A 20,880-nucleotide genomic window follows, 5' to 3' on the forward strand; every position below is an offset into this window, starting at 1 on the left:
TAGCATGTTTTTGTGTTATTTATTCCTCACATGTTTTTGTGTTATTTATTCCTAACATGTTTTTGTGTTATTTATTCCTAACATGTTTTTGTGTTATTCATTCCTCGCATGTTTTTGTGTTATTTATTCCTAGCATGTTTTTGTGTTATTTATTCCTCACATGTTTTTGTGTTATTTATTCCTAACATGTTTTTGTGTTATTTATTCCTCACATGTTTTTGTGTTATTTATTCCTCACATGTTTTTGTGTTATTTATTCCTCATGTTTTTGGGTTATTCATTTCTCACATGTTTTTACATGGCCTGTGTAAGGTGCTTCTGTCCCTTCTTACTCCAAGGAGGACTGTCTCAGTCATGCACAAGCCACTTTCTCAGTACATGTATTATATAGACCAGCCCAGCATTCCCAATCCAATGACATTTTTAAGCATATATCATCTTTGAGTATTAGAACTGACTTTCAATTAATAAACACAAATTAGAGGAAAGTGCTTCATATGTAAAGTGCTTTGTATGTTATCACAACGGTGTCTGACTCTCAAGCACAAAGCCATTGAATGACAAACACACAAACCAGTAAGAAAACGAAGCATGCAGTTACAATACAGTATGAACATTACTATTAACTATATCTACAGACTCACAATGGCAACATTGGTACAGTAAAAAAATTAGACCTCTACACCACAGAAAGAACAACACATTTCACACAGCATAAGCATCAGTCCATGTTAAAAAATGGGGTATACAGAAAGCCTGCAACACAGTGTTAGTACAGAACCCAGTGCAAGCATACATGTGAAGAGAACCTCAGTGCAGAACCCAGTGCAATCATACATGATGCTGCTTTCTCACAGCACATATTGTCGATGCTGCTTTCTCACAGCACACATTGTCAATGCTGCTTTCTCACAGCACACATTGTCAATGCTGCTTTCTCACAGCACACATTGTCAATGCTGCTTTCTCACAGCACATATTGTCGATGCTGCTTTCTCACAGCACACATTGTCAATGCTGCTTTCTCACAGGGGCTAACATTTCTTCCATTTCATAACTACTCTTAAATCAGTTATATGTTTTATATTGTAAACGCATAAAAGTTTAAAGAAGGAATGGAGAAAAAGCAGAGTCAGTAGAATAACCTGGTCTGCCTTGATACTGTTCTGTATCCATTAACTACTCCTTGGGATGTGGGAAAGCAAACAGACAACTAAAAGCCTCCAGCAGTGGCAATAGAGAATGCTTGTTAAGAAGCTTGCTTCATGCATGAGGAAGTTCCATTCCACACATTTCCAGTGTTCTAGAATTGAAATGACCGTGTTTCACATTGCAGGGGTGCACTCAGGTCTGCAGCTCACTTTATACAGCAATCATATGAACAGCATGTACACAAGGGGTTTGTAGCTCCCTTAATGCTGTTTTCATTTTTAGGAAGTAAGCTCGCTGCTCTTAACCTGGATTTATAAAGAACAGAAGTTAATACAATATTCTGACCAGACTACATGACATACTTTAATCACTCAGGCAAGAATAATGTGCTTCGAATGACCTCGGGAGACATGCAATAGATTTAAAAAATAGTGACTATCAAACCCAAGATTGTGATGGTGTTGTAAGTAAAGGTTGCAGAGAATGCTTGTACATTGTAAAGCAGCATTGAGTGACTCAAGAAACAGAATGGTGCTGGTACTTAGTGACATATCTAGGAGCCAGTGCAGACAGAATCGGGCTCTCTCTCCCTCTCCCTCTCTATCGCTCCCTCTCCCACTTCCTCTCCTGCTTCCTCTCCCGCTTCCTCTCCTTCTCCTGCTCCCTCCTCTCCCCCCTCTTCCCCCCCCCTCTCTCTCTCTCTCTCTCTCTCTCTCTCTCTCTCTCTCTCTCTCTCTCTCTCTCTCTCTCTCTCTCTCTCTCTCTCTCTCTCTCTCTCTCTCTCTCTCTCTCTCTCTCTCTCTCTCTCTCTCTCTCTCTTGCCTCAGTTAAAATAAGAGGAGACAAAGGAAACAGTTTAGATTGTAAATTCAAAATTTGCAATAAGCCATAAAATAAAAATGTGGGATTAATGAGATAAGAGACTTGGAACTAGAATCCCAGGATATTGTGCATAAATGAATTTCCTTTTGAATGCTTTTTTTCTTTTTGTGCTATTAATGGAAATTGGGTGTTGGGTACTGTTATATACATTTTTTAATTACAAGGACTGGCAATGTGCTGCACAGTCTCATGTCTACACCAGGTCCTTGGTAGCTGCTGCACAATCTCATGTCTACAATCTCATGTCCACAGCAGGCAGATGACAGTGTCAGTCGCCCGTCTCATAGAGGGCGGTGCTCACACTTATCTGAAATCTAGATGTTTTAAGATACCTTCGATTGGTCTTGGTACAAAGTGTGATGAGGGTTTTGTTTTCTTCACCCGGTTTCCTTTCATGACCTGCCCTTCCTTGTTGAGTCCCAGGAACCAGGCCCGGCCGGACTCCAGCTGTCGGAACAGCGTTGAGGAGTAGATGACATAGTAGTTTTCAAACACTGATTCCTTAAATTTGCACTCCGGTGTGAACACATCCTGTCAAGACAAAATAAGTGGAACAGAAATTACAAAAACAGTGGTATGCTACTTCTGATAGTGAGAAAACATGCACGGTATTTCATATTATAATGCATCTCATTTGTCAGCTGTAGCCTTGAAAACATTGAGAAAGACTTCTAGTCAAAATGTTTGTCAATGCATTTATAACATTTCTTTTAGTATTTCTAAATACCAACTGTATCCCCTTCAAGCCCCGTGGACACAAATGAGATGATGTCATGTGTGGTCGTGGGATTCACCAAAGAGTTTTCACTCTAAAGAAAAAGGCAGTGCAACACAAACTCTATCTACTTATTCTAGCACTCTAATAAAGGGGAAGTCAGGCTGCACAATACAGTCAAGTCTGACAGACATACTTGCTTTGTTACCAAAGGATGCAATGGGGCTGAAGTTCATGTTAAGATATATTCCCTTCCTTGATAGATGTGAACATGGTGCAAAACGAAATGCAAGACACAAATCTATATTAATGAGCTTGAGTATGCAATGCCTACACACCTCTCCAAATGAAACATGTAACTTCATTTTTTATATTCCTCCCAGTCTGGCATACATGACCTTCATGCCATATCAATGAACTACATATATAACTGCATGCAACATCACGACCAGCAGCACATCATCAGTTATCATCAATTGCATGTATTTAATTTGTACCTAATATTTTGTATTCTAAATTATAATGTTGAACGCAGCGAGTTAGCAATATAATAGTCTTAATAAAATGCTCTACTGTCATTTTAATGAATGAATTATCAACTTATAACTTCTTACCTTTGTTAGAAAATACATACTGTCTATAAACAAACCAATAATGCAAACTGAGATAAAAGTGAGAGTCAATAGAGTCAATAAAGTGATTACTTCAATCGGCTTGTTGCTTGCAATCAACGTGGGTGCAAGCAAAGTCAATATCTATGTTCCAAGCTTGTGGGCATCTGCTGAATTATTTCTATGATAAAAACTTCACTTTTCAATTAGCAGTTTACATTGTTTGTACCGTCGTGCCTGTAAATGAGCCTCAAACCTATGAGCATAGTTTATCTTCACAATGTTTGATTGCAAAGTTCATGTTTTGCGTGTTGGCCACACTTGCAGACAGATCCTATATGATCTCTTCATGAGCGGCAGAGCAATATGAGTAGACAGAGCGAGTTAGCATTAGGGTTAGTAGACAGGGTGAATTAGCATTAGGGTTAGTAGACAGGGTGATTTAGCATTAGGGTTAGTAGACAGGGTGATTTAGCATTAGGGTTAGTAGATAGGGTGAGTTAGCATTGAGCCGAGGGGACACTAGTCTACATGTTGCTAGAAAAATGTAGAAAGTGATACTTTTTTGTAGAAACTGACATGCAGGCTTTGTTGCAAGCAACTGTATCAAAGGACTGTTGATTTTGTAGAAGCAACATTAAGTCATAGAAAACATCAGCCAATGAAAGTGATGTATAAAGTCATGTGACTAGCTTCTTCGCTGGTGAAAAAACAAAAAAATGGCGGGAAATTAATGCAGTCGGTATGGGATATTGTGAGGGAGAGTCTCCTTATTGTTTTTTATAGGTGGTATAGGCAAGTAAATAAGTGTTAATCTGTCCATTCCTGGTAGTTAATGATCAATTTGTCAGTTAATCCCACGAGATATAGTGGAGCGGCATTAAAGTCGACAAAATGATTAATATTATTTTCCTAAAAAAAACATTTACTATTATGAACCATTTTAACGGAGGAAGCTGTAGTCAATGAGGTGCAAAAGCAGGAGGAGAGGATGAGGTGTGTAGAGGCCTTTTCCCAGACCAAGCAGGAAGAATGGATAAGATGGGAGAGTGTGGAACAACAGAAGATCGGCTGGCAAGACCTATGGACAATGGAACAGAGCAGGATCAGTTTCCTCATCAGGTCAACATATGATGTTCTCCCATCACCACAAAACCTAAACCTCTGGGTAGGAGAGGATCCCTCATGTCCTTTGTGTTCATCACCTGCAACATTAAGGCACGTTTTGACAGGCTGTAAGGTGAGTCTTAGCCAAGGACGGTTTACTTTGCACGATAACCAGGTGCTGCAATGTTTGGCCTTAGCATTGGAAGACAAGTGTAACATGACCAATAAGTTGCCACCAGTTCCATCAAAACATTACACACAAAAGACAACATTCCTCCACCCAGGAGAGCAACCACCAAGAAAAGGTGTTAAAACCAAGCCTCGCACAGGACAACTGGAAGCTGCTAGAGACTGGAAAATGCTGGCAGATGTTGGTCAACGGCTTATTTTTCCACCTGAGATTGCCACCACTAACCTTCGACCAGATATTGTCTTGTGGTCTGGGTCAGCATGCCTTGTTCACCCGGTAAAGTTAACAGTGCCATGGGAGGATGCTGTAGATGAGGTGTATGAGTGGAAGAAACTTCGGTATGCTCAACAAGCTGCTGAAGCAGAACAGCGAGAATGGAGAGTCTGAGTTTACCCAGGGGAGGTGGGTTGTCGAAGATTTGTGGCACACTCCACAACCCGGTTTCTCAGAGACGTCGGATTCAGTGGCAAAGAGTTGCGTCGCACAGTGAAGAACTTATCTGAAGCAGCAGAGAGGAGCAGCAACTGGCTGCGGTTGAGATGGAAAGATTGTGGTTGGGGATCTCAAGCACAATAGAAAGAAAGAAAGAAAGAAACGCTGATGTACGGGTAAGAAAGCTGGGTTGAGTTGAGTGGGGGACGGAGGGGGGTGATGCTGGGATGCCAGAATCACCATTGAGCCCTCTTGAGGTGTCGTGGACTAGTCGATGAAACACTGAGGATGGAAGGTTAGGGTTAGGGTTAGGGTTAGGGTGTGATTGGCACCATGTAAACTGAAACCATTCAATGTGATGGGCACCATGCAAACTGAAACCATTCAATGTGATGAGGACCAGGGAGCCACTTTCTGTGGCTTGTCTTGTTAGAATCAAAGAGTATTAAAGAGCTGGTGAGGCCAGTAGGGTAGAACGGATGCAAAGACAATGTATTCCAGAGAAAGCCAGGCAGCTGCAGTAAAACTAGATTGACATCTCCATTGTGGAGCAACTTCTCTAAATAATTACAAAATTAATACAATTACATTTATACTACTATAATATTAAGACTACTGCTACTTTTAATAATAATCCCCACTGCACTGCTGGAGAACAGTGCTTCAATATGGCTTTTATTAAAAGAACAGCTGCAGTTACACAAAAGCAGGATCCCCAGGGCACTAGTGGGGTTATTTCCAACACAAACTTTGTGGATGAAAGCTGCTGATTTGTTCTGCTGCAACTTCACATGTTGATATTGTTAATACTCTACAGATAGTAATTCCCTAACCCTAACCCTGTCCTCTTTGCATTGGTTTCTTTTCAATTCCTATCTCTTCATTAACCTTCAACAGAACAGCTTGTGGAAGATAATTATTACAAAAAGAATGCCCCAGGTGTTCTTTTAAAGGTTCCAAGGATTTTTCACAAACTAGGTTGATTTTTATAAACTAGAAGACATTTCTGAGTGTGAATGAGGAATTGTACAGTTTAGTTAAAGCACTGTTATTAACTTGAATAGCAATCATGGATGTTAACCTCCCAATGACAGCGATAGTTCATCAACTAGCTTATTAACTTATTAACACATTAGCACATGTTTATTTCTAATGGTAAGTTAATGTAGAGTAACACATTTATAAACCAGTACAAAAGGGCAGCTAAATCTGTTCACCAAACATCCGATTCCTACTGCAAGCTGCTTGTATCATTGGAACAAAGTTACATTAGTCTACAGGCACACTGAAACATGTTACTGTAGTAGTACAGTATTTTGTGTGGCATCTTGTTTAGTATAATTTGACATATTTTACTTATCCATTCTGTATCTAGCTGTTCCAACAACATGTCCCTCTCGATGCAAAGGGATAATCAATCATACGAGATGCCTAAACACAGCACAAGAGATTGCATGAAAGCAGAACCTCCCAATACAGGGTTTTAACTGCTGTCTCCAATCATGAAAGCAGACCCTCCCAATACAGGGTTTTAGCTGTGGTCTCCAATCATGAAAGCAGAACCTCCCAATACAGGGTTTTAGCTGTGGTATCCAATCATGAAAGCAGAACCTCCCAATACAGGGTTTTAGCTGTGGTATCCAATCATGAAAGCAGAACCTCCCAATACAGGGTTTTAACTGCTGTCTCCAATCATGAAAGCAGAACCTCCCAATACAGGGTTTTAACTGCTGTCTCCAATCATGAAAGCAGACCCTCCCAATACAGGGTTTTAGCTGCTGTCTCCAATCGTGCCGTACAATGAAAGAACCGCACTTCAGAGGGAATGGAGTTTATAGGATTCTTTTTTTAACACCAGCTTCTTACAAGGTCTGTTGATTAAGGGAATCCTATGGTCCCGTTGCAATTAAGAAATGTGAATTAACCATGGGCTGAATCTAATTAAAAAACACTTCATTACTGCAATTTGAGACAAACATAACAAATAGCTCTATGTTAAAGGTAGGATGTGCCTTGACAACCTCATGTGGTGGGCTAGTTTAATATGTTAACTACTATAGGGTGTGGATAGGTGTTTCATTGGCTCTTTTACTCACATTACAACATGGTTGGGATGCCTCTTGTTGCAAAACCTTTGGTTTGCACTAAATCTTAGAAATGACTTCCTCCCGTAACCCAAGATGTTATATAACCTTAGACACATCTGCTTGTTATGCAACATTATTAATAAGAGAGAACAGGCTTCACACTTAAACAGGAGCAGTGATCACTTCTTTAGTTATGTTTGATTCAACCTGACAATCTCTTGGCACCAGCTGTGGGAGAGCTAACTAGTTCCTGAGTACTAAGCTGTAGAAAGGCATTGTGCATTGTGGCAACATGTTGTATTGGATTTCCTTTGACATCAATGACTGCTGCGACACACCACCACCGTCTGCTAAGAAATATAATAATAATAATAATAATAATAATAATAATAATAATAATAATAATAATAATAATAATAATAATAATAATAATAAACCGCAGCACATGTGACAATCACAATGCTCTGTAGTTCACAAACTTCAATACAAAAAGAATATGCAGGTATTGGAAAAAATCCAAATCAAACATAACTACAGCCACATTGTGTGACAACCTTCGACTACTTCAGCAAGTATCACATAACAAGCGTGTAATATAAAACTATTAATATATATATTCTCAAAACAAAGGGTGGTTGAGTGGAGAAGTCAATAGCCCTGCTCCTCTGAAAAGGGCTTTGAAGGATGGCTTTCAGCCTGTCAGTCCCTGTTTGTTAGTGTGCAATTAGAAGGAGAAATGTTGGAGTCAGTTACTTTAGAAAATTGAGCTAAAGTCAATCAATCAAACCTACCCCCTTATCCCGCTGTGTGTGCCAGCTTCAAGACTATCAGCCTCTCTCCCTCAGTATTTACTCTGAAAAGAATACTCTTTCACATCATGCCAAGGGTGCATAGCTATAAATCAGGGTGCAATATGATTCTTTGAAATGTATAGTTCTGAAACAATGTGCTTGTGAAAGACGCAATGGACTGATGTCACCAGACAACCCATCTGTTTGTATTTCAGTCACAGAACAGGTACACCACTCAGCATCACATTGCTTTAAAATGAACAAAGCATTGTAGAACCTGTGGTTAGCTATAACAAAGCATTGTCAATGCAAATCCCATGTGAACTGCGGTTAGCTGGAAAGATGAATTCAGTAAGCTTTTATTTAGCATTTTTAGAAGATATTCTAAGATTATATTCCATTTCTGATGTGTTTTTTTTTTTCAAGAAATGTATGACCTTGGTGGGACGTCACCTATAACTCAAGACAAGGAAATGTGTTAAGAATTCTTTTCACTGATGACAACTGCTCAGTCATTTTAATATGTCAATGTATCAATGTCAGATTGATTTGTAACAGTAATCCAGGCTTCCAGAGATTGATGCTATTGAACTTCTAAAGGTTCATGAGGAGTAACATGCAAGCCTTCATTCATGATTCATTATAACAGCAAAGCGCAGAACAATTTCACATTCCTGGTTTCCTCTGGCCAGCCTAAACCTCATGTTTAATAATCTCTCCTTGTATCAAAGACTGTAAGATGCAATGGGTAGGGCCCTTTTTTTTCACTTGTTTCTTAACCTGTAATGTACTCCTCCAGCCACACGATGTCGATATAGCCTCCACAGTAAGCCATGTAATGAGCAATCATTAAACAATCATCCCATTACATTACTTCAACCATTTGAACTGCTCATCCCATTACTACAAAGCACGTATTAGCAGATTGTTTGGTTTCTAGTCTTCCCGTCAAGTAGCGTTTGCTCTATAATTACGTCCCAAGATGATAGTTGTTTTATTTATTTATGTATTTATTTACTGAACATATTTTGCATTTGTTATTATTAATTTCAATTTTGTGCCAGAAAATGTGATCTATCTGTGAAAATCTGTGCAGATTAAGCAGAATCAAAGAGAAATACCTAAGTGTGAAAAACTGCAGCAAAACTGTGGGCTGAGAATGAACAGAAGGATTTGAGAATAATTCCTGGCAGGCAATTAACAAGATCACACAAGCAACCTGGAGGCGTGAAGGAATGCAGGCAGAATACCAAATATTCTAAAAAGAGAAATGCTCTATTACTTCACAAAGCATAGGAAGCATCGTTTAAAACAAAAATAAAAAGGGAAGAGCTGGCTCTTTCAGCTAAATAGATAGATAGATAGATAGATAGATAGATAGATAGATAGATAGATAGATAGATAGAACTGTATCTACCTTTCCACACACACTGTGTTTAATGTCACAAGCTGTGTAAAGATGGGACATGCTCTCAGCTTGGACAGTTGTATTTTAAAGACTGCCTGAAGCAAGGCAGATGTTAAGTGATGAGACAAGGTTTTCCTTTATCAAGGGCACCCTTGGGAAGGGTCAGGATTCTAGCCCCCTGTTCAGAAGCAGATCCTGATACAATGGGGTTTAGGTATATATTTTAATATGTATTACAGATGAATTACTGTGTAATAAAGGTAATATAATAGTTGCCTTTAATGATCATGATCACACAATCTCATTTACTAGTACCTAGTGACTCTGATGATTGTTTGTATCGGCATGCTTTCTACAAGCTGCCATAGAGTTATTGATGCTGCATATAAGAAAAAGGCAATGGAGATGCTTGTACTGCTCCACTCAGTGGTATAAGCAGCACAGTCCTGTAGCAGGTGTGGCAAGTCAGACTGGTAAATATGATGGAACTGAAGCTGTTGCAGTTTGATTCATTTTAAAATGCCAGCGTTCGTTTAGAACATGCATATCTCCCAGTAAAGAAACAGACAGACTGCACAGCATTGCTCTCCTTGGGTTTTTAGGCTGATCTCTGTTGTGTTTACTACAGCACAGCTGGACTGTGTCTGCTGGAGATGAAGTAATAGAAAGTGAAGATCTCCTGCACAATGCATTTGCACATTCTTTGCGTAGATGATTTCAAAAGGAAGCAGCACAGGAACTAGAGGAAGCACTCTGTGTGTGACCATGATCTCCAGTAATTATGATTTACACCTGAAACCCATTTACCTTTCAAGTCTTAAGGATAGAATTCAGAACACTATGCCTGCCTGACTTTTTTTAATGATGAACTCAGTGTTCTGAAAAGATTATTTAGCATCCCTTTCTAAAGGACATCAGAAGAATGGAGTAAATGAAGTGTTACCAACAAGACACATCCTCTGTACTTCAACAGATTACTGGAGAGAACTGTGAGTTTGCAGAATCAAGCACTACTACTAAGAGGCAAAGACTTCATTGTGCAAAGAGAGATCCCATTGTTCCATCTATCTATCTATCTATCTATCTATCTATCTATCTATCTATCTATCTATCTATCTATCTATCTATCTATCTATCTATAAAATATATCTCTGCTGTCTTGTGGCCACAGAATCACTTTTATCATCTCAACGTACAGTATATAAAAAGAGGCTTGATAAAGATTGGATATGGACAGTAGCCTCAATGTCCCCATCCATCTTCTGTGCATTCAGACAGCTGGGAATTGCTCTATAACATGCAGTAAAATGAAAGCTTCTTATCTTACTGAGGTGTAGAGGTATCCTTCGCCATTCATCGCTATATACAAGCCAGCCTTCACTCCCTGTATTGCTACCACACGCAAGCCCACAGGGATCAGATTGAACAGAGCTGCAAGACAGAGCACATTGCATTCAGCACAGGGATCAGATTGAACAGAGCTGCAAGACAGAGCACATTGCATTCAGCACAGGGATCAGATTGAAAAGAGCTGCAAGACAGAGCACATTGCATTCAGCACAGGGATCAGATTGAAAAGAGCTGCAAGACAGAGCACATTGCATTCAGCACAGGGATCAGATTGAAAAGAGCTGCAAGACAGAGCACACTGCATTCAGCACGCCACCACCTGGACATGATTGCAATAGAAAGACCAAGAAACACAAATATTATTTCTGATTTCTGTCATTTTTAATTTGATGATTTTTAAAACATTGTACTTTTCTTTACAAACATTGCTGTCTTTCCCTTGGCACATATGAATTATGAACAGGTTAACAGGCTGGCTTACCATATGAGAAGGTCCAAGACAACTGTGCCAACATTACATTTTGTGAACACATTTGCAGCACAGAAAAGCTTCGCTAGGCAGGGTTCTCTGTACAGCTGTGACCTGTGCTTGCAGCACAGTAAAGCTTAACTAGGCAGGGTTCTCTGTACAGCTGTGATCTGTGCTTGCAGCACAGTAAAGCTTAACTAGGCAGGGTTCTCTGTACAGCTGTGACCTGTGCTTGCAGGACAGTAAAGCTTCGCTAGGCAGGGTTCTCTGTACAGCTGTGACTTGTGCTTGCAGGACAGTAAAGCTTCGCTAGGCAGGGTTCTCTGTACAGCTGTGACCTGTGCTTGCAGCACAGTAAAACTTCATTTGGCAGGGTTCTCTGTACAGCTGTGACTTGTGCTTGCAGCACAGTAAAACTTCATTTGGCAGGGTTCTCTGTACAGCTGTGACCTGTGCTTGCAGCACAGTAAAACTTCATTTGGCAGGGTTCTCTGTAATTCTTAGTAATGCTTGTTGATCTCTTTAAACACTGGTATAGGTGCTCTCAGGAGGATTTGCACTCCCCTGCGGCACTTAGCTGAAGATGTTGTTTTTAAATCTGCATAATTAACAGGTGCACAGTGATGGGAATTCTCCTGAAATATTGTGCATTTTAACAGTGATAATGAAAGCAAATGGATTTCATTAATCACTCTATAGACCCCATGTGTCTTAAACAGACAACCTGCCAATGATACACTAAAAAGTTCCAGGTGTTTTACTTACAGTGTTCATGTACCACTGAGCAAATGAAAGTGTGGTGTCTTTACATTAAGAATGTCATGGGATTGATTATTATATTCATATCTCTTATGAAATGTACAGTTCATCGGTTTGTTTCCAACTAGCAAGAACCTGACCCAGTCCTACAAGTAGGGTTAATGTACACACTTGAAAGGGGAAAGAGGAGAGACACAAATATGAAAATATTTCTGGAAATGGCAAATAATTAATAATAAGTACAAAAACATATTGGTTTCTTTTGATAAGTCACTGGGCTTTTCAAAACAGTCCAAGCACTTTCGATATGTGAGCAGCGGCACTTCAACTAGGGAAGGCTTCAAAACACAGACGAAGCCATTTGAAGCCAATTGTTCTTTAACAATTTTCACAGTATTTCAGAAAAGAATGTACTCCTTGAAGACTTGAGTTAATGCTTTGGAAAAACAAAAAGCCCTTTCTCAAAACTGTTACTTTATTATTTTAATTAAGGGTTGGTATTCATGAAACAATTAATCGACTGTTTAAGAAGAATATGGACTCCTGTCTTAAATGATCCAGCACAGTAATTAAACAAGTGTGGATTAAACATTTGTGAACAGAGTCCAATGTATTCTAATAATGATGCTGTTCTTACTGTAATCACTGTTCTCATCCTTGTTCCCATCGATGGTCCCATCGGGATGCATTTGCAGGAAGAATCCCTGCTGGCTGAATAACCGGGTGACAATACCTTTCAGCTGGGGTTCTGAAAGAAGAAAGCAAAGCATTGGAGTACCACGTCATAGCTGCAATGACACTGACTGGGATGCATGTTTCCTGTCTGGATCACAAGCAGATCTGAAGATTTAGCATAAGCCACTCACGTCTAATTCTGTAAAGAACTAGAACATGATTTCCTGCTGAATTCCTTACCAGCTTAAAGAAAGCTGCTGCTTGCAGTTCTTTCCAAATGGACTCTCTCCAGCAGCAGAACAAAGGGAGTGACTTACAGCTCCTCTGTACAGCTGGCCATCCTCACACTGGCAATTGATTCACCAGTCTGGGAATGGTTACATTCATCACAGGCTTTTAAAACCTTGATTATAAACAAACCACACACAATATTTACAAATCTGCATGTGCAAACCCTTGCCCTGTCACAGGACCATTCAGATATCTCCAAAACTGTCATTACCCAACATTGACACATATTTACTGGTAATTAGAGCTACACTGATATCCATCACAGGATGGATTACATATGCAGCCTACATACTGTTAATGCATCACTTTGATACAAGTTGTAATCATCGTGAAGGCACTCAGGCTTGTGCACAATTGCACTATGGTCTGTAATAATTGTACAAGCATTCATAAATCCTCACTGAGCACAATATACTAATTGCATGGGTCTTATTGTTTAACCTGCAATTACAGACAATAAAGACAATCAAGATATACATGCATGGGACTTGCAACCAACATCACAATTGACTTGTACAACCTTGTCGTGCCTCTTTGCCGATTGACTGTCCACTGTCGGAGTTTTGTGCTTCTTAATGGTTTGATTACCATGTCCCTGCCCTGCTTAGTTTAGCGATGGACAGGAGATCAGAAACAGCCCATTCAAGGCAACATTGGTCAGCATTGGGCAAGACCATGCAATGCAATGAAGTTCCTTCAAAAAGCATTACACTGAGACTGGATTAGTGCTCTGTGAAATCATTAAACATGTCAACGCAATGTTGCTTTGACATAATCCGTGAAGCAGTAGTATGACGTTCTCTAATTCATTTTTGTAAGTGGCAAAAGGCTATACATTATTAAAACCTCAAACAAACTTCTTTAAATCGGGCAGGACGGCTTAAATAAAACGTATGTCACAAAGCGTCTATAACACATTAAATACACAGTATCACTAAAAAGTGCCTTTCAAAAAATACACGCTATACTGGAGGAGCAGTCAAGTAAAACTCATGTTAATTATTCTTTTTTTACCTTCAACAATCAAAGATATTCGGTTTTGCTATATTTTACTGATTTCTGCAGCACTTTTTACTGCTACAACAAGTACGAAAGGAAGGAATATTCCAATACCAGAAAGTAAACTGCCACTAGAATGAACTGCAGCCATCTCGGCACTGCACAGTGGATCACTGCCTGGGACAGCATGCATTCAGTGGTCTGCCTGCTTTTCTAACCCTGTTAGCATCCACAGACTGACCTGCTCCAGCACTGATTCAATACAATTGCTTTCTTTCATGGAAGCATCTTGCAGTTATTTAGGGGAAACATTCATATTCCTGCATTCTCTTCACCAGAGCTGCACAGTACAATTTAAACATATTGAATCATATTTAACAAAGCAGTATTGGCCTGATTAATCCATTTTTACACTGAAGTCTGGCTCATGCCTGCATTTGTTTGTAACATCCTACTGCCATAGAGGGTGACTGTTGCCGTCACCTTAGTTTGGTTGGCAAAGAATTCCTTCATTGTGTTGGTGTCTACTCTGCTTCTTCTCAATACCCAGACACAACGCATGCCTGCCCACACAGGACTGAGTCAAAATCTCTGCACTGTATAACAAGAACTACCTACGCTGTGGGATATGTTTGATTGCTGATACCTGCCTCACTGCATACATGGTATTTATACATATAAAGGATTTATTGTACAGTATCCATCCAGGAAACTATCTGTGTGTGTTTACAACAGACAGAGATTCAAAGGTGATATACAAGATGTACTTATTACAATGTACACACAGATAATTGTGCCCAGTGTTTGTGTTCTTGGAAACTACGACTCTGAGTATCTACCAGCAGGTGTTGTGTTGTGACTGCAGGGTTGCCTTCCTGTAAAGCACTCTGCTTTCTGTACATTCTCTTCCCAATGGGAAGAACTCCCACTGTGGCAGATGAAAATCAGACCCATTTTAAAGCTGGCCCAATGAGAGCACTTTAATAATTCTGCTTGATTTATATCAGTCTGTAAGGTAACTAGATGACAAGATTCAAGTGCTGACAAATCAGCCTTTTCTATTGATGACTCAGTGACCTGGTAAAAGAGTAAAGCCAACTTTCACCTTTCAGTCAATTTCTTTTTTATAGCTAGATAAAGGGACATTACTGGAGATGTATCCTACAATTAAAATGCCTACCATCTATAAAGTGCTAGTTCTCTGATGTTTCAGCTGCTAAGGGGTCACTTTTGAATCAGTAACTGTGTTTGCGTTGATGCGTTTCAAAAAAACAAATGGCTTTGGAAGGAAATTGATAAAAATAAAACACACATGATGAGTAGTTTCATGATGCAACTGCCTGGACCACCATTGAGAAAAAATGAAAAATAATAGAAAGGTGGAACATATATACATATATATGTATATATGTTCAAGTCTATACTGGTAGATATCCTTTGTATCAGACTGATCAATCAGATCAATTAGTGATCAAGAAGTGTCACCAAGAATCCTTGGAGTGTCTGGATTCTTTCCAAATAGCATTGCAAAATAAAGAGCATTGTTCTGTATTCAGGATAGAGCTACACCAAGTCTACAGCATTCATATCTAAAAGACTATTGCTGTGGCAAGAAGAGAGAAGTGTGGTTGGGTTTGTCAGCTGCAGTACCACAGCATTGTTAACAGCTTAATTGAGCCCCTCAGCAGTAGAATATTGTATGAAATAGTTTGCAGAACCATAAAGAGAAATACTGAGGTATAGAAACTGCTGTTCATCTTTTTATTTTATTACATCACGTAGAACCTGATCTTCTATCTCAGGTCACAGTTTCCCCCCAATATTTCAGACTATTAAAACATTGGATTGTGATAATGGAATGTGTGAATGAAACAATTTCACTTAAAAAAAAGCCTTACAATTGTCACAGAATATGTGATTTATTCAGTGGCCTCCCTCTAAATCAAAGGCAACTGTGGTCTGAAGATCGGCTAATAAATCTTCTCATAGACTGATTAGGGTGAGAGATGGAGTGGCTGATTAGCATGGTGTAGGCATTGATACTGTGCTACTGACCTAGCCTGCTCCTCTTATGTGCAACGTGTACTTGAAGGTTAGAGGAGGCATCTCATGGGAGAAAAGAAAAACACACAATCCGAAAGATCAGACAAATCAGGCGATGGTGGGCGGATTATTTACTAAAGCACTTAATGACATCGATGCTGGCGGTGGATTTCTCATCTTCCAATACAGACATTGCTATATAATGCCCAGTCCTATTTGTGTATTTGCCAAGCAGTACTTACCCATTAGGATAATGAAGGTACCAAGCAGACAATGTTGATTAAGAAATGAGTGATTTATAGGAGTGATTTAAACTTGCTGTGCAGTAATAAAATACTTTCAGTGTTCAGAAAGGCAGCACGTACATACAGGGCCCATTTTAACAAATGAATTACAGTAGGTGCAAGATAGTTCAGAGCTGAACTGACATCTATTTAATTGCATTGATAGAAACCCTTACATATCAAAATGATGGTACCTGGGGATATTTGGGGGATTTTTTTGAAGCCCCTGTTTTACTGAACATTAAATAATTGTATTAATACATATACAGAAAAATGCATGCATTCATTTGGCTGTTTGAAAGGAGGGTCTTCATATTAAGGAATTAATATTGGAAAAGAATAATCTATATTAGAATATGAATATAGAAAATGCACACATTTGTGTAAATAGGGGAACTATATTGTTTTTAGCAGTCAGTACGAAATAATAACAATAATTTATTGCAATATAAATGCAAAGACCAATGTATCTGTCCAAGGTCCTGGAATAAGCACATTGAGTCAGGTTTATTAGGAAGGTCTAATAATAATAATAATAATAATAATAATAATAATAATAATAATAATAATAATATAGGAGAAGAATATAGCGCTACTCCAGCCCTGGATTGCTTTGTAAATACCAAGATAAGAGACGACTACAAGCGCAACACTGGTCATGTGATTTTGCGATTCCCTTCAGAATTTACCTTCTGACAGTACAAGCGATCTGTTGCCTGCAGTGTGAAATCAAGGGTCGCGTCTCTGTGATTGTCCTAAGAGTTTTGATATGGCATTTATTGGTTCAATCTGAATGATAACGCGTAGTGTTACTGACCTGCAGGTGGTCTCCGCCGGACTGGTTTTTTCTTGCCGCTGCAGAAGCGCACCTTGCTGAAAACGCTTAATACGTGTCTCTCACAAAGGTTTCGCCCATCTTTGCTGGGGCTCGGGCGGCGTTTGGAGGTTGAAACGCGGTCGCTGTTGGATTCCCTAGCCTGACGTTTTTGTCGGATCAGAGAGCTGGCAAGTGCAGCTGCCATCTCCCCCACACTAAGCGCTAAACGCTGCTCTGAGAGTGGGCCGCAGCAACTGAGCAAATGCACCTCAGGAAAGAGGTCTGCGCTATCCGCTGGAATGTAATTTTAACGGTAGTGGTACCGAGTCATGAAGATCACAGGGGAAGAAACAGAATTCATTTAGAGCCAACAGTAAGTCCACTAAATTGTCATGATTGAGAGAACATCATTTCTTATCTCCAGGTATCGAGGAGAGCTTAAATTCAGGTGATGCTGTGACATCTGTAAAATGAAAAAAACAATCGAATACTTTCCTGGAGAATTAAAGAGAGGCTGATACTGTAACAAACGATTCAGAGCACTCCTGCCGGGTCTCCGCTCGTTCAAAGATATAACGGAAATGGCTTTACTTGTGTTTAGGACCGATAATAAGTACTATACAACTGCAATAGAAATAGAAAAAAAGGAAGAAAAAATGTACTGCAGCAAAACAGAATCGCAGACAGTCACAGTCTAACATTCACTTGCTGAAATAGCTCGTCTCTTCACAGCACGGGTTTCCCAAGCGATTCAAACTGAGTGTTTTACAGAGCATCACAGATTAGCAGACTGACATGGCAGGGCTCATTTCTATTACGGAGCTCTTTCTATGTATTGCAGCCGGCATGGATACTTTAAGCCTTTCTCTCTGTTTGAAACTGGAATTCGTATCCAAAGTCCAGGGGTCTCCATAACTGTGTGCTTGTTTCTAAAAACTTCCAATTTCTTTATTAAAAGCAAAAACGCAATCGAGACGCGGTAGAAACGCCGCAGCCTCGCACGCCCAGCAAATTCAGTGGCTCTCTCGGCAGGGCAATCTCAGGGAAGCTTCAACTGCTTTATCAGTGAATAAATTCACTGTGCACGTTCAAAATGATGGAGAAAATATTTAGGTGCAGAAACAGCAACGTAATGATTCCTTCATGCAAATTGATTAGCATTGTTATATAACCAATTTAACAACATCAAAACTAAAATCTCTTTAAACAGAAACGTGTAATCCGTGGTAACAAAGAGCGATGATTTTTCCAGAGCAGTTCGGTAGCCTTTTGGTCTGTGTTGCTCTCTCTCCTGGTTGCTCAGCCAGTGAATTGCTGGCAGCTCCCTGTATCTCTACGCAATCCTACGTGATTAAGGTTCGGATGAGGGATTCTCAGAGGGAGAGAGAGAGAGAGAGAGAGAGAGAGAGAGATAGAGAGAGAGAGAGAGAGAGAGAGAGAGAGAGAGAGAGAGAGAGAGAGAGAGAGAGAGAGAGAGAGAGAGAGAGAGAGAGAGAGGAGCGCAGGCATACGAACCGCAGTTCACCTGTCCCTCTATACATTAAATCAATCTGTCTGTCTGTCTTTGCTTCCTCATAAACTCGCACACTATAAGAGGGGAGATTTGGCTGCTAAAAGTACATCTGACTGGGTCATTCAATCCAATTCTGCAAAACGAAATGTTAAAAAATAACACAAATGTTATGCAACCGACTTTAAGTTTAGATTGAAATAAAAACGCAATAGCGTAATATCAATCGTGTAAATATTTAGTTAGTGATTCACCCTGTTTACTGTATTCCATGCGTTTATATGTTCAAAATACGTCTTTTTAAAAAATGAAGTATTCATAAAAAACATACGATGTTCTGGGTGTATTAGTACTACATTATATATATATATAATGTGTGTGTGGTATTTCTTTGATGCATTTTGATGCACTGGCCTATGAAATGTTAAGAGAGTGAACCTTGCCTATTATTATTATTATTATTATTATTATTATTATTATTATTATTATTATTATTATTATTATTATTATTAAAAAAATATTAGTAATTGAAATGTGATATACATAGAAGTAATACCCCAGATCTCTAATATGAATTAAATCATGAAAACGTTATTCCATTGCTTATTTTCCTCTGAGCTCACTACCATCCCCAGATACACTGCTGTAATTAAGTGAGTGTTTTTTTTTAGGTCACTTAGCTTTATGTGGGAGTGTTTGATGCTAATTTAATGTTGAAAGAGCTGCCATCTCCCTGTTAATATGAATCTGTATTATCTATTAAATAAACGGCTGAATGGCTTAGACTTTATTTAAATTTGTCATATTGGATAGGGGGTTCATATTGGCTAGGGGGGGGGGGTCATATTGGCTAGGAGGGGTCATATTGGATAGGGGGTTCATATTGGAGAGGGGGATTCATATTGGATGGGGGTTCATATTGGCCAGGAGGGTTCATATTGGATAGGGGGTTCATATTGACTGGGGGGGGGGGGTGGTCATATTGGATAGGGGGTTCATATTGGATAGGGGGTTCATATTGGCTAGGGGGGTCATATTGGATAGGGGGTTCATATTGGATAGTGGGCTCATATTGGCTAGGGGGTTCATATTGGCTAGGGGGTTCAATTTGGCTAGGGGGGTTCAATTTGGCTAGGGGGTTCATATTGGCTAAGGTTTTTAGGAATACCATTTAAAAAAGTTAAAAAAGAAAAAGAATGTGTACAGTATGTCACGTGTGACTATGAAGACACAGCTGCCATATATTTTAATATTACAACAGTGCTATGCTCCAGCAATGCCTTTATTCAGAATATATTTAGCAACATCTCCTCTTTTCACTTTGCTTGAGGTTGAAGGGTTCCTACTGGGACTGTGCATAGGGAATTCAAAGATCTGCATGTTATTAAGACTAGAAGGTTTCCATTAAAACACTGTGAATCCTATTTGCATGGGAAAGCCTTGAAGGCTCAGCACTATGCACTGTGAGAATGACGTGCCACAGCTGTTACTGGATTATCATGCAATATTTCTCACTTACATAACAGCACCATGGAAAAAGAAAAGAAATACATTCAGGTCTTCTATGTAAAGACTTAAAAGTACACGAAAAAAAAAAAACTCTTGCCTGTCAGAAATGATAATTAAATGCATTTGAATTGAATACGAGGTGAGCATCTAGGAGATGCATTAGCTTTCCGTTTCTGGTTTTAACCACATTGTCTTTTGCTTAAAAAAATCATTTAATTTGTATTTATTTTTTTATTTTTTTTGTAGACCACTGTCTTATTTCAGAATGTCATTGTGTATAAAAATACATCAGGAAACATCTAATACTATGGTACCATGAGCCCCAGAGCTGCTTACAAAAATAATGATCCCTCAAGATTGTCATTCCAGATGAGTTTCAAGGGATGGTGTGCAATACTCATAGAGTCAAGATATATATTCATTAGTGCACTAATAATGAAACAAAGCAATACATTATTCAGCGTACCTGATAATCTGCTTTTAAACCTGTCCTCTCAATGGTCACATACAGTAAGATTATGCTGGACAGCTATTCTTGGTCACATGACTTTTCAGAGATGTGGCTTGAATTCCGCTGGGCACAGGCATACTAAGGAATGCAAATTTCAATCAATCTCTTTTCTAGTTGAACTGATTTTGGTAAACGCAGTCAGACAGAGATAAAGAGAGCGAGTAAGGGAAGAGAAACAGGAACAGCTGAAAATTTAGATAAGAAGGTGCCCTCGGGACTTCATAGAGTTATGAGCTTAACTGAAAGGGAAGCTGATGAAAAGACACATTGCTGTACAGTGCTGTTAAA

The 20,880-nt window shown here is 39.3% G+C and overlaps 1 protein-coding gene across 1 annotated transcript in view; it reads right to left on the minus strand.

The window, feature by feature from the left end:
* Positions 1-18,368, minus strand: part of LOC117423462 (fibroblast growth factor 12) — a 19,406-nt gene extending 1,038 nt beyond the window's left edge. The window contains exons 1-4 of the mRNA XM_059020328.1: positions 17,063-18,368; positions 12,591-12,701; positions 10,703-10,806; positions 2,367-2,565 (exon numbers count right to left, since the gene is read on the minus strand). Coding sequence (XP_058876311.1) covers positions 2,367-2,565; positions 10,703-10,806; positions 12,591-12,701; positions 17,063-17,267 — 619 coding nt within the window. The 5' untranslated portion in view covers positions 17,268-18,368. The remainder of the gene's footprint in view (positions 1-2,366; positions 2,566-10,702; positions 10,807-12,590; positions 12,702-17,062) is intronic.
* Between the last annotated feature and the right edge of the window lie 2,512 nt (positions 18,369-20,880).

The sequence above is a fragment of the Acipenser ruthenus genome, unplaced genomic scaffold (genome assembly GCF_902713425.1).
Source record: "Acipenser ruthenus unplaced genomic scaffold, fAciRut3.2 maternal haplotype, whole genome shotgun sequence".
Classification (NCBI taxonomy): domain Eukaryota; kingdom Metazoa; phylum Chordata; class Actinopteri; order Acipenseriformes; family Acipenseridae; genus Acipenser; species Acipenser ruthenus.